Below are 15,387 nucleotides of genomic sequence, written 5' to 3'. Positions count from 1 at the left end.
TCTCTCATATCTTGGTAGATCTCACTAGGACTACATCTTCATCATGTCTAACTTCTCACTTGGGGATAGCACAAGATTTGACCCCAAAACTTCCTCTCCCATGTCTTGGTTGATCTCTCTCATATCTTGGTAGATCTCACTAGGACTACATCTTCATCATGTCTAACTTCTCACCCGGGGATAGCCCAAGATTTGACCCCAAAACTTCCTCTCTCATGTCTTGGTTGATCTCTCTCATATCTTGGTAGATCTCACTAGGACTACATCTTCATCATGTCTAACTTCTCACCCGGGGATAGCACAAGATTTGACCCCAAAACTTCCTGTGAGATTTCATTTCCAAGGCCATTGCCAATTAAGCTACCCCAAACAGAAAAACATTTATATTTATAATTAAATTAGTTAATTTCATAAATACAAGTGAACAAACATTTATATTTATAATTAAATTAGTTAATTTCATAAATATATTTTCACGCCTAAATTAATAAAATAATATAATCCATCATACATTTCCAATCATAATATAACACCATACATTTTTCAAATTAATAAAAAATAGTTCTAAAAATTTCCCAACTTTTGAAGAGAGGAGAAAGTATTATAAAGTTTGTGGACTTTCTGACCAAGACAACTCAGATGAAAAAACATCTGGATACTTTGCTTTGCGTCCACGAAAGAAAGAGCGCACACCATTACAGTTGGAGGATGGATGAGATGCTTTGCCACGTGGAGATATTAATCATGTGAGTTAACTGAACGAGAAGGCTCCACGAAATGAACGAATGCTTTTCAGTGGAACGAATGGCCGACCCTTTACAACGAATGCTTTTCGGTGGAACAAATGACTGACCCTTTACAGTTGATTGAGACTCTGTAGAAAATTATAATTTTAAATTATTAAATTTGTAGAATGTATACATTAAAAATAATAATTTAAATGACAAAAATCTAATCAGAATCCAATCACTGAAATATGACAGAAATGGCCAAAAACTCACCTAAAACCATCCAATTTTAAAATATTTAAAAGTTAAATATAATTAAATTAAAAAATTAAAAATAATAAAGTTTACTTTATAAATTTATTTTAGTTTACAAAGATGTGTTAAAGTCAAGGAATTTCCAAAGAATGAAGACCAAACAACATTTTTTTTTTTTGTTAAGCAGCACACCGGAAGGTTCCTGATGCCTAGTGAACTCACTTATTGGTGCCTGGCCCTCATGGATTCAAAGCAGAATTGAACTAGTTAGTTTGGCACAGGGCTTCAACCCACTGGACTACTTATCGAACTAATAATCTCAGACTGATTGTCATATTTCTCTACCTTGTTATTCAAAACAAAAAGAAGAACCAAAAAAAGAACTGAGACTCTCTCTGCATTGTTATTTTCTCTTACATAGTAGTTTTTTTCAGCGGAGGTGGATTCCCCTGTGACTCCAAGTACTTAAAAGAGGGCTTGCGCCAAGCAGCGGCAGTGGTTTGGGGCTCGGCAATATCAGTGTGCAAAGCTTTCCGGGCATATCTGTTGAGTTTTATTCAGAATCTCATGGGTAATTCTGGCTCCCATCCACGAGGTACGATTCCCAGTCAAATTGGGAATCTCTCAGAGTCCGGAGGAATCGCAGAATACGAAGATTTCAACCGTCCTACAATCCAGGTGTTCTGAAAAAAAATAAAAATTATTCTGTAGTGAATACATTTCATGCTCGTAGATCTGGGCTTCATAGGGATCTTTTTGGGAGTTAATGACGTTTTTTCCAATCGTCGTATTTCCTTTTTGCAGACTTGGATTCTGAAGATTCACTGTTCGTGCGAGGGATGCCAGGAAAATGTCAAGAGAGTTCTGCGGAACATCGATGGTAAGAATCGTTGCGATCTCGCATGTTTGCACATAATTAGTTTTGTTTTCTTTAGTGCAGGTCGCGTCTTCGAATCTTGTTATGGATATTTACTAACCATATGGCTCGTTGTTGCAGCTGTGCACACCGTCAGTATCGATCCTGGCGAGCAGAAGGCGACTGTTACAGGAACACTGGTGTCTGCTGATGTCTTGTTGAAGAAGTTGCAGAAGAAATGTGGAAAGCATACAGAGTTGTGGCCAGTGACTCAGAATAATCAGAAGAAAGAGTCCAAGACACAGAATCAACACAAACAGCAGGATTCAGGCAAAGATGTTGGTGGTGATAAGAAAGAACATACAGCGATGGCTCAGAGAGAAATGCAGAGGAACGAGGCCAAGACACAAAATCAACACAGAGAGCAGAATTCAGGCAAAGATGTCGGTGGTGATAAGAAAGAACATACAGCGTTGGCTCAGAGAGAAATGCAGAGGAAGAAGCCCAGGGATCCGAAGCAACAGACAGAACAAAATCCGGGTAACGATGGAGCTGGTAATGCGGGTAACGATGGAGGTGGTAAGTCGAATGACAATGCAGCAGTGGTTCAGAGCAAAATGCAGAACAAGACGCTGAAGACACAGGAGGAGCAGAATTCGGGCCGACACGAAGGTAAAAAACCCTTCCACACATCTGAAAAGGAGTTACTAACTAATAAGGAAATAGAGTCTAGTACACAGCATTCATCCTAGCATCATAATGGAGAATTTTTTTTTAGAGAATCTTGTTAATAGGATGATGATAAGATTATATGGTTTACGGGATTTTAGATAGGTAAAATATTAATTGGGATTTTTTGATCATTGAATTATTTTTGTTTTAAAAGAATTATTACAATAATTATGGCGAAGTTAATAACGTTCGTAGTGATAAATATTTTGAAATTTAAGATAGATGTAAATAAAAATTGGATAATCTAATCAAAAATGCTTTTCATATTTAACTTTTTATTATTTAATATGGTACCAGTAAAAGATTTTTTTACTCCTATAACATTTTCGAAATTGATTTCAAATTTTATTTTGAAACCTATAGCAATTTTTTTTTTTTCAATATTTATTTTCTAAAATTAATTCTAGTTTTCCAAATTAAAGTTAATCACCTCCCTAAACATCCCATTGCACAAACATTACAATCAATCTCCTCATTGACCCTGATTACAAATTCAAACCAGTAATAATCTATCTTTTCCCTACCAAAAGCCATTACTCTAAATTGGCACACAAAACCAAACGGTGGCGTTCAACCCAGTTACAATACCTTCTGTCTTGTCTGCGCAGCAGTTCTGGGCGTATGGCTCCTCTGAGCAATACAATCCCTCCCAGTTACACAGAGAAGCTGGTCTCTTTATATACAAAGATCGAAACTAGTTACTAACCTAAATTCCTCAACATAAATGTATTATACCACTTAAATGCATTATACTATTTGTTGGGAATTTTTCTGGTAAAATTCCAAAAACAAATTCATTGAACATAGAGACAATGCTCTGTATTTCTTCACAGGATCTTAACACAGAAAAGCGAAAAAAATTTAGAACAGAGTTTCAACAACACACATAAAACTTTCTATTCATTAATTAACTGCCTGTTACATATTTCTTCCTCTCTCAGAGGGATCCACCAGGAACTTTCACAGAACAAAAATTACACTACCACCATTTAAAAAAAATTTACACTGCTGTGTAAATTTTTTTTATTTACATTTACTACTGTAAATAAAAAAGATCTTACATAGATTTACTGCTATAGGAAAAATTTCATCATACGCTCATATATATTACAAAAAAACCTCCAGCCCAAAAAAATTACATGCTCTGTTCTTGGTTTTGTTTCGCACTGCTGTGCATAAAATTTTGGCACTACTGCGCATTACATTTCCAATGATCAACCTTCGCCCTCTTCACTGCTGTGTGTATCCACCTGTTTCTCCTTAAACAAAAACAACTACACAAGCAATAACACACGAGTTTTTTTAGATATTACATTGCGCATATCATATAACAAAAATGACCATACCGGTGTTTAAATTCGCCATACGTTCGTGCATGAAAAAAACATTAACACTAAAACATCTCACCTACAATCTACGAAACAACATAGATTACATTAATTCCTTCCCGTGGGCGGTCAAACAAAAATCTTCAGGCAAGTTGAAATGATCCTGGTCCGTTGATTTAATCGGACGGTTCGGAACAATATCAGACGCCCCTTATTTGCTGAACGTTATGTCCCGATGAAAAACTGTTTTGGAAAACGTACAGAAGCCGCGTAAAAAAATAATTGCATCGGATGCATTTGGAGGAAAACCACTTTTCGTAAAAAGCGGTCCGATAAGGTCTAGTGGTTGAAATTAATATTTCAACACCACTCAGTTTAGGCTAGTTGAAATGACATTATACCCTTATGTTTAGGGATAACTGGAATGACAACACCAGCATCCTAAATTCCTTCGGAAATACATTGAACCTCTAAATTTATGGCTATTTGGATTGACAGCTCTAACATGGAAGCTTCGCCGATGTTGGGTATTGGAGACTGGCCACAATTTGCATCGTATTCTTGGCCTCGCTGATATTGGTCTTCACGTCTCTTGGCATCAAAATCGGCCTTTTGTTTCTTATAATCAGCAGATCCAACTCGCAACAGATTTGGGAATGTCTTGAAATCCAAAATTTCAGATTTGAGAATATCTTAAAATTTGATGGTCAAGAGAAGGGGAAATCAACATAAATTCACAGTATTTTTCTTTACAGTCAAGGGGAAATCAACATAAATTCACAGTATTTTTCTTTACAGTCAGGTTTAGATAATATGTTTTTAGTAACTATAAATCTCTATTTTACTAGGTATGGTTGATATCTAAGTCACACGTAGGATTCGAGATTTGTGGTGTCGGATTCGGACACGCTAACCCCCTGGAACAGGGTACGTTAAGACACGTTATATATTATTTTATATATATATATATATAAAATATACATATATATTAAAAATTAGATATTATCATATTTCTTACCTAAATTTTAATTAATGATACAAATTTATTGATTTCAAACATAGATCTTCATCTATAGCTATTAGCATGCATAGTACATACAAAATTCAAATAAATGTCAGTGGTACTGGTCACATAAATGATAAATCTATTAAAAGTTTAAATCATAATTCATAATTCATAACTGAAAGACAACTTACAACTACAAGATAGTAAGATAAACACACTGACAACTGTAGTTTTCTCATTAAGTCATCAAATCAAAATGTGTTACATAGGTAGTGTTGGTGCAATGCCAATGGCAAATAGAAATAGAAAATATAAAACAACTACAGGTATACAAGCCTCAAGGCATCAATTAGCATCAGAATCAGCATCACTGTCCCCATCATCATGGTCCCCACTGCTCTCCTCTACATCCTCCTACTCCGCTGTATCCATAGTCGCCTCTGCATCCGCTGGTATGGAAGTTGACCCAAATCTAACAGGCTATAGCATTGGATCATTGAGATCCATGTTGGCCAATGCCAACTCAACAGTGGTGTCCAGACCCATATCATCAGGAACAGTGTTACTTGGGAGCGGAAGCAAAAGCGAGGAGCGAGAACGGGAGCGGGAGCGAAAACGGGAGCGGGAGCGACATATTCAGAAGCTCTTGGTTTGGTGCTTTTGATTAAATACGAGTTCCATACCCTAATACATGACAAAATTCAATGGAAACATTGCAATCCCCCAATCCTAAAATCCTGAACCACTGATAAGTCTGCTGGATTTTGAATGAAATCTAAAATTCTACTTTCTCCATATGAAATCCAATGAGGCTGGAACCACTCTGGTAATGTTAAAAATTTAAGTAAAAGGATGAAAATGAAAATTAAGGAGAATGTCACTTTTATTTTAAGAATTTAACATTACCATGAATAGCATATCAATACTAGGGCCTAGACTTGATCATGAAGCTGCCAAAATGCTTTACTCCTTGCTCCAACAACACAAATCACTTGCCAACAGCACAAATCACTTGCCAAATGACAATTTTAATGAGCAAACATGCCCTTTTCATTCCCGCGCTGAGCTTAGTGAGTCCTGGAAACTAGACACGTGTCCTAAAATCGCGACAAGCTCTCGGACACGACGTGTTCTGTGATTTGGACACGAATCCGGACCGAATCGTGTCGGATTCGCCGGATTCGGGATTCGCAGGGGGTTTAGGACGAATCCGGTGACTTAGGTGATATTCAATTTTTCATTAACACTTTTTATACCTATTTATATTTTTTATTAACTAATTTTTGTACTCGCCAATATAAAAACCCTTTACCCCTATTATATGATCAATATATTATGTCATTTCTTTTTCAATATATAGCCCTTAATATGAATGTATTTGGTATGCTCCTCTAGTGCCGCCTTTGTGAGTGTTGCCTCTAGTTACAGCGAGATTTAGATGATATGCCTCAGTAACCATATCTGGAAATTCTGTAGAATGATATTGTCTGAAATTTTTAGTAAATAAAACAATTTTTAATAGAATATTAATATTTTGTTATTTAAAATGTATTTTTGAATATATATATATATATAACCTTAAAAAATCTTGAATTAGCCACTAAACTTATCCTCTAACAAATCTCTATCATATTTGAGACAAATTCAAATGAAAAATATACCTAAAACTCTTAAATTAGGTAGACAACGGCCAGTAGAATTAATATACTGTTACATACTACGGCCTGTAGAATTAATACACTGTTACATGGGCGTACACAGAGTTGATTATATCACCCCAGTCCTTTTGGGGCTGTGGAATGGATTTCATTTATCTGGGACATAAAAATATAAACGATGAATCATGACAGCTACAATACAGTAGATATTCAGGTTAGAATAATAGATACTCTGTTCGTTTTGGAGAACAGAACTTTACAGTGTTCTAAAAGAGATTTACCAAATGATTACAGATTCAAGTTAGAGCAGTTGAATGAATGATTATTTATACAATAAATTTTTGAACAAAATAAAAGCACACTGTTATATCAAAAATGTTTTCAACTAAATTGAAACTTGAAACGTCTTTGAAATAACTAAAAGTCAAAACGGAAAAATGTTTCTTACTTCATAAAGCGTATAATGTCTTCAAAAACCTTCTGCCCCCATCTTTTCTGATGTAATTGTATATTTCATTGTATCGAACAGATAATGGGCAAGTGGTCGAAGACGCATTATTCACTATTTGTCCAATAGTGTTTACGATGGAAGCACTGGTAGCTGCTACTAACAATTTTCACATTGATAACAAGATTGGAGAGGGAGGATTTGGACCTGTATACAAGGTAACACAGGCTAGCACAAGGCTTCTACTGGTTTATATAGAAAACGGGCATATAATATAATTAAGATTTATGTTACAAAATCCTTTCATACTGAGCATTTGTCTGAATCTCTCAGGGAACTACCCAAGACGGACAACAAATAGCTGTGAAGAAGCTGTCGTCAAAATCTAGTCAAGGAAGGAAGGAATTTATGAATGAAAAGCTGCTTGCAAAAATTCAGCATCGGAATTTAGTGAATCTACTCGGCTGCTGTGCACAGGGATCAGAAAAGTTCCTTGTTTACGAGTACTTACCGAATAAGAGCCTTGATAAATGGCTATCCGGTGAGTCACTTGCACTTAATATATCACGATAAAAATCAGTAATGTATCAATCTAGATAGTTCGGTGTTGAATTGGTCTCTTATGCATGGATACAGATCCGGAGAAACGCAAAGAACTTGATTGGCGCATACGCTATAAGATTATCCTGGGAATAGCTCGTGGGCTATGCTATCTTCACGAGGATTCTCAACCGCGAATTGTTCATCGAGATATTAAAACCAGTAATATTTTGTTGGACAAGAACCTAATTCCTAAGATAGCAGATTTCGGCACTGCTAAAGTTTTCCCTGAAGATAGGACTGCTGTCAGCACAGGGATTGTTGGAACCCCGTAAGTTTTTAATACAATTCTCAAGAGAACACACAGGCAAAAGCTAATAACAATTAGAATGCATGCATCTGGAAAATGTTCACATTTTAGACTACCTATACATATAAGGTAAATAGTTAATGGCTAATAAATGCTAATAGGACCAGTATCTAATTCTGAGTACCTTTTAGAATGCTAAGTGTGAATTTATGTGAATTCATTTATAGAGTTCACGGCACAGACCCCCTTTGTGAGTCTGTGTCACTGATGTCATGACCCTTTCATAGTTGATTTTTGCTCAAAAGGAACCCTCCCAAGACCTTGCCTACTGTAATTCTGAGTGCCTTTTAGCATTCTAAGTGTGAATTTATGTGAATTCATTTATAGATTTCATGACACAAACCCCCTTTGTGAGTTTGTGTCACTGATGTCATGGCCCTTTCATAGTTGATTTTTTCTCAAAAGCAACCCTTATGAAACTCTGCCTATTGTATATCGACTGCTACCTGTTCGACCTTTACCTCACTTGCATGACTCTTGTTTACTGTCAGTGCAATACCATGCAGGTATGTGACATGATCTTGCATGCAGAACTCTAATTCGCCTATATTTTCACGAGTCTTTGATTGCTGGTTCATTAATATAACTTTTGTCACGCAATTTTTTTAGTTGTAAGTGACAAAAATCGAAAAGAAAAAGTGGAATGGAGATTGTTCTTTTCAATATTCCAAAACAGTGAAATAAGATTACATTGGAGATATCAGTAATAAACAGTGAAATAAGATTACATTGGAGATATCAGTAATAAATGACTAGTAAGACTGGACTGAACTCAATCTAATTAGACTAAACTAAAACAAACTGTGACACTTGTTAGAGTTAAATATAAAAAACAAAAGTGAATCTAATTAGACTAAACTAAAACAAACTGTGACACTTGTTAGAGTTAAATATAGAAAACAAAAGTGAAATGGGAGAGTGGTGATCAATGGTTGCATAACTTTAATTCGATTTTTTCCATGATTCTTTGATTGCTGGTACACTATTCTGACATTTTGTCATGCTGTGCAATCTTTTCTGGGCCATTAGTGTTAAACCAGATAAGTAAGCTATTTGTTAGACTTTTTGAGGATTTTCAGGTACTTATTTTTTAATCAAATTTGTCCATAATTTAGTCCGGATTTGTTGGAATCACAAATTTGACTCATGAACTCTCCAGAATTGTAGTTCCTATGGGTTTTTAAATATGCTGAATTCATATATGTAGTCAAAAACAAAATTTAAACAATAAAAATGAAAAAGACAAGTTTGACCTATATTTCTCAACTTGTCCCAAGGTTGAACCACACTACTTGGTTGGAAACCTGTGATTTACGCCAAAAAAATCTCTCATAAACCTGATATGGATCACAGAAGCCTCAACTCAACAAAAAAAATAATAGTTAAACATTACTTAATAAAAATTAAAAAAAAAAATAATAATTAATAATTTTCCTATTATATATAAAAAAAAATGATAATTAATAGTTATAAAATCATAATAACAAAAAAATGATTAATAATAATTTTTTTATAATATTATAAAAAAATGATAATTAATATTTTTTTATGATTCAATAGAGATTAAATGACCGATGATATTTAAAGATTAAATTTTCTCATTATTCTATGTAAACCTCTCTCCAATTTCAATATATATCCTTCATCCCATTCCAATATATATGCTTATGGGCGTAATTACTTTTTCATTGTTGTTAAATTTTTGAATTTACATTCTTGATTAGTTTTTAACTTCTAAGATCAAGCACTTCATTTTCTTCTGCAAATAAATTTCACATAATCATCGCTGAACTCCTAAAAGTTCCTTCACATATCTCTTCCATTGGAATTTGAATATGCAGAGGGTATATGGCACCAGAATATGTTATGGAAGGGCAGTTATCCGCAAATACAGATGTCTATAGCTTTGGCATTGTTCTCCTGGAACTTCTCACTGGAAGAAAGATATCATCTGAACCGAGGGAGCTTTTAGGATGGGTGAGATGCTCTGATACTGTTGTTGTATTTCCCTCGGGGGATATCTTTAGCCGAAGCATGAGATAGCGGATTTCACTGATCTATTTTGATACGAATTCCTCATCTGTTGACCTGTATACTTATTATATCAATAAACTAAATTAAAGCCAAAATTATCCATCTCTCTTTCATGTATATATTTTATGAAAAATGCAGGTGTGGAGTTCATACAAACCAGACAAACCAGACAATGTTTTGCGGACGATTGACCCAACAATAATTGAAACATGTGATAAGGAGAAAGCGTCGAGATGCATTCAGGTTGGTCTTTTGTGTACACAAGAGGATTCATTGCGCCGTCCACCAATGTCAGAAGTTACTGCGATGCTTTCAACTTCTCTGATACTACCAGTTCCAACAAATCCACCGGTATCACATTCTCCATCTAATCTATCATTTATGACTCTTTTGGTTACAAATATGAAATTTGATGCTTTATATTTATGTTAGATCTAAGATTTTTATGATCTATAATGTAGATAGAAGTCTTTCGGATTAATCACATAGTTAAGATTCGTGAGTTTTGAACCAACTAATGTGGTTCATCCTTGTCATGAAGATAGAGACCACATTAGTTAGTTGGAAAAGTTGACCAAATCTTAACTATGTAATTAATCCAAAAGACTTCTATCTGAGTTATATTTATGTTTAAGAAAACAGAGAGTAGAGATAATTTTCCTCATACACCGATGGAGATGGATGGAGATGAGTTTTATTTATACGAGTATGTTTTTTTTCCCCTAAGGAAAGGAGTATGTTGTTTATCAGTGTGGAATTATGTTATAAGGTTTTTTGAACTTTAATCTTGAGGTTCGAATTTTGGTAAACTTTAATTTTTTTTTGAAATTAGTTATCGACTAAATCTATAGATCAAAACTCATAACCTCATACCACAACTCAAACTTGTAATTTATCCTTGCAATTTCCATATCTATGATAACATTCTTGATATTTATAGATATTGATTTCTTACTATTTTATTCCATAATTCATTATATATAGAGAAAAAACTTTTATCTAAACCTCAGTAAAAAATTTAGACTCAACTTAATGATTGCCCAACCCAAAACCCTAACCAGATGCTAACCAGATGACATTGTGAAAGTGTATTTGATTGTTTTGTGTTTCCCACAACCGTCAAAATGGTGATAACACTGCGTTTTAACGAATTATCAGTTTCGAGCTTTTGGCGAAGAGGGTTGGGCAAAAGGGAAAACTTAAAAGGGGTAAATAAAACTAATAACTGAAAATTTAGTAATTCCGCATATCTATATCAGGTTTAGTTAAGAGTTTTGGTTTTTCGGAGTAAAGCATGGGGCAGTTATAAATTTAGGGATATGTATAGAATTTGTAGCAAATTTGTGTACAGATTTTGTTTTCAAAAAACTAGTATTCTAATTAGTAGATGATTTTGTCTGGAAAACAATAGAAATTTCAGTATGATTTTTTGATAAAATAGGGTTGAAATTTTTGGAATTATAGCTGTTAAATTTTAAGATTTTTGGTGGTTATTGATTTTTGATGGTGCTGAATCCATTTTCACTATAAAAACAATTCAAACACTAATGAATTTTTTGAAAAAAAATACCACCATAAAACAAAATTGTCACATGGTTAGTAAATTTAGCACTGCCAAAAATCACTGGCTATTTTTTATTGTTCCCAAAAATATCTGACAGTAATAATGCTTAAATCTTGTTTATTCAGCACCATCAAAAATCTCTAAACACCAAAATTTTTGAAACTTACTATTACAATTTCCGAAAACTTCCCCATATTTTATCAAAATAGTTCCAGAATTTCCATTGTTTTTCTGGCAAAAACTACCCTGGGTTAGAATACAGCTTTATAAAATATTTAAAGGTTCTAGCTGGTGTCCTCATAAATGAGGTTAATGAAGAACCAAAACGGCGGGAAGTTGTGAATGTCTACCACACGTAGGAGAAACTCTAGGCTTCAATGTAAACCCTGTTCTCTCAGAGCCTTGCAGGTGAAATGCAGCTTGAAATAGCTGAAATAGCGGTGGTGACGAGTGGTCCAAAATTATATGAAATTATATTAAATATGTGTTCATCGTTGACATAAGTGGCCTATAAGTATAATTAGCAATTGTCCCAAAAGGTATAAAGAGAGGCCGATAGGATTATTAAATTAGAATTGTTGAATTTCTCTAGAAGAGATGTTGGTTCAAGCCTAACCAATGAGCAATTTGAGCTGGCTAAAGGCTTTCTAATTGTTTTTTATTATTGTAAAATTATATTGATAATTCATTGGTTTTACTTTTAAAAGCTTGAAGGAATTTGAAGAGCAGGTATAGAATTGCTTTGTGGGATTTGAGCCCAAAATCCTTGATTTGTAGATATATACACAATGAAATGTTAATTGGTTGAAAGGCTTAATTGGTTTGTGGAAAACCTTGTTTTCTTGCACTGGATTATTATGCAATTACTTTTCTTTAAACTTTATGCAGACGTCATTAAAACGAAATCGTCAGTATTCAATGTCAAATCCTTCACTTCCTGTTATAGCTCCGACGGCAAATTAAATATAAATCAAAATGAACATAAACTGATAGTAAATATCTATATCATAACCTAGAGGAGCTGCCTAAAGTATAAATCCGAAATTTAATAGCTATTGGAAAGACACAGCAAATCTAATTATATAAAACGCTCTCAAACACTTCATAGGATGACTGCCCTAATCCTGCTGCTGATTTTGATATTGAGATTTATTTGAGGAGCCAGGACGGCTGCCTTGTTCCGTAGATTCAGTCAACAGCAATTGAGGAGAACCCCGACTCGCCTGGACTCCATGCGTACAGCCATAACCAGCTGGGTAAGTCTCCAAAGCATAAGATCGTTTATTTAAATAAACCTAAAAACCCAAATGAAAGTGTAAAAAACAACCAAAACAAAAGACAATTCAGAGTTGGTCATTTATTATTAAAGGACAAAGAAGGGGAAAAGAAAATTATAAAACAAATATTCCAAAGGTTAAAAGCCACGGATCCAACCGCTGAGCCAAGTTTTAGCCACAACCCATTTCGCCTTTCTAACAATTTAAATCAAAATCTTTAATCTCCAGAGCTAATGCTGTAGATCATTCTACAAGTAGACAAATTTATGTAACAATAATTAAAAGAAGAAAAGACCCAGAAAAGAATGATCGAAACCCACCTCAAAGAATTCAATGCCGAACCGAATATGGCAGACTGAAAAACTCTATTGCCGGGTGAGAAAACTTTATGCAGACGCCATTAAAACGAAATCGTCAGTATTCAATGTCAAATCCTTCACTTCCTGTTATAGATCGGACGGGCCAGACGATTCAAAAAAAATAAGAATATTAAGGAAAGAATGAAGACAAAAGAAGGCTGGGAAGGGGCTACATACATACATATTAGGCATCACTTTAGTCTGGCACACTGGAGACGGCGCAGCTTCGGCCCTAGGCATGGGAGCGAGCCAGTCGAATCACCGCCCCGTATCTGCCCAAACCTAAAGAGGCAGCGCATCGAACGTTGAACGGTATGAGAGCTTCGGTCTGAACCTAAGGTTGGGCATCCTTCCCGAATAAAGCATGCGGCGCCACCTAATGAGGGTTACGTGGACCCACAGCTATTTAATTTTCGCAGACGGACAAAAATGGTAGGAAACCATGCCAGATGTCAATAGGAAATTGAAAGTGTTGACGATTGTGTTGATGCATGGGAAGGCCTATCGGCCTAAATATCCGAGCACAGATTTAGGGAGCATAAATTTATGATCACTAAGCAACTTTAGAATTCATCTGTTGAGTTTTTACATCTGCATTTAAATGCTTTTTCTCTTTTGAATGAAGAATGCTTTTCTGTTCCGCCGTTGTCTTTGATTCTACAAGGAGAACTCTGTGCGTTCATGCTTGGATGGTTTATACACATACAATCATTTGAATGTTTTGAACGGTGATATGATTTCTTTCACCTCTAAATGTTTGTAAATCCAGGGCTCTAATGTGCGAAGGAGAAAAGTGAAAGGCTCTAATGTGCGAAGGACAAAAGTGAACCCTGTGGATGGAGGCATGTGACAGCAAGGTGGTGGAAAATGGCGAGCCTAGAATGTGAAAATTGATGCTGTGTAATTGACTGAAAGATCCAGGAGTGAAGAGTATAAATGCAATTACATAAAACTGAACACTTCTGTTTCAGGCTATTTTAGATGTTTACGAAGCCCTCTATTTATTATTTGTTGATAGTGATTTTATTGAACGGGCACGTTATAGAAAATCTGAACAGTTTCGTGAAATGGTTACATTTTAACGGTCGATTTCGTGCGTTTATTTGCATAAAGCATTTTGTGGTTACGTTTAAAATGTCTATCCAAGAAGAGGAGATTTTGGAACATACATATAATTTTAATTTAAATGCAAAATGGTGGTATATTAAGTTATTTGGGTTAATTAGTTTAGATAAAATGAGAAAAGGTTTGCATGGGAAAAGAAAAATGTTGCTCCATATCTCTAGGAGGTTAGATATGGAGGGTGGCATTTAAGATTAGCCTTAGCGTTTAGTCCATTCTTTACATAATTCTTTACAGGTTTGTTACTAGTTTAAAGTGTTAGTTAATATAGAGAATGGTATGTTTGGTATTAGCGTTTAGTCAATATAGAGAATGGCATGTTTGTTACTAGTTTAAAGTGTTTAGTTAATATAGAGAATGGTATGTTTGGTATTAGCGTTTAGCCAATATAGAGAATGGCATGTTTGTTACTAGTTTAAAGTGTTAGCCAAGGTAGAGAATGGTATGTTTGGTATTAGTTCAAAGTGCTATTTTATTTTTTTCTCTCCCAGTGCATTAGTTATTGTAACTTTATAGATCTCCTTAATAATTGTAAAGTTGTTTTTTTTATTCCAAAAGTTTAGCCAATATAGAGAATGGCATGTTTGTTACTAGTTTAAAGTGTTTAGTCAATATAGAGAATGGTATGTTTGGTATTAGCGTTTAGCCAATATAGAGAATGACATGTTTGTTACTAGTTTAAAGTGTTTAGCCAATGTAGAGAATGGTATGTTTGGTATTAGTTTAAAGTGCTATTTTTATTTTTTTCTCTTCCAGTGCATTAGTTATTGTAACTTCATAGATAATCTCCTTAATAATCATAAAGTTGTTTTTTTTATTCCAAAAGTTGTGTATAGCTTTCATATCATCCAAAATTATTTTGGTTATCAATAAAGCAAGTTTGTTTTATAAGGTCTCTACTTAGTTAAACTTATACCTGTGTTCATGGAATATTAAAAAAAATCTCTAATCGCTCTAAATATTGATAAAAGCTTCCCAAAATCTTTTTGTTGGACCCTTTCCTAATGCATGTCTCTAATAAAAATAACTCTTATTTTGAATGTATATTCCCTATTTTCACTGGATACCCATTTTTATAGCCTTTGATAATATATTGATTCTATTTTTCAC

At 34.5% G+C, this 15,387-nt stretch overlaps 1 protein-coding gene across 1 annotated transcript; it reads left to right on the top strand.

The window, feature by feature from the left end:
* Window positions 1–1,203: 1,203 nt before the first annotated feature.
* On the top strand, window positions 1,204–14,286 carry LOC149246387 (cysteine-rich receptor-like protein kinase 43). Its single transcript, XM_089457896.1, has 9 exons — window positions 1,204–1,661; window positions 1,788–1,863; window positions 1,981–2,511; window positions 7,093–7,229; window positions 7,345–7,552; window positions 7,648–7,882; window positions 9,763–9,898; window positions 10,094–10,306; window positions 13,925–14,286. Exons 1-9 carry the CDS (start codon window positions 1,551–1,553, stop codon window positions 14,003–14,005), a joined length of 1,728 nt encoding a protein of 575 aa, XP_089314022.1. The 5' UTR covers window positions 1,204–1,550; the 3' UTR covers window positions 14,006–14,286.
* Window positions 14,287–15,387: the final 1,101 nt, after the last annotated feature.

This window comes from Pinus tabuliformis, chromosome 7, assembly GCF_031772625.1.
Source record: "Pinus tabuliformis cultivar Carrire ecotype Pingquan chromosome 7, CPIR1, whole genome shotgun sequence".
Taxonomy (NCBI): Eukaryota; Viridiplantae; Streptophyta; class Pinopsida; order Pinales; family Pinaceae; genus Pinus; species Pinus tabuliformis.
This window is presented reverse-complemented; position numbering and strand designations above follow the sequence as displayed.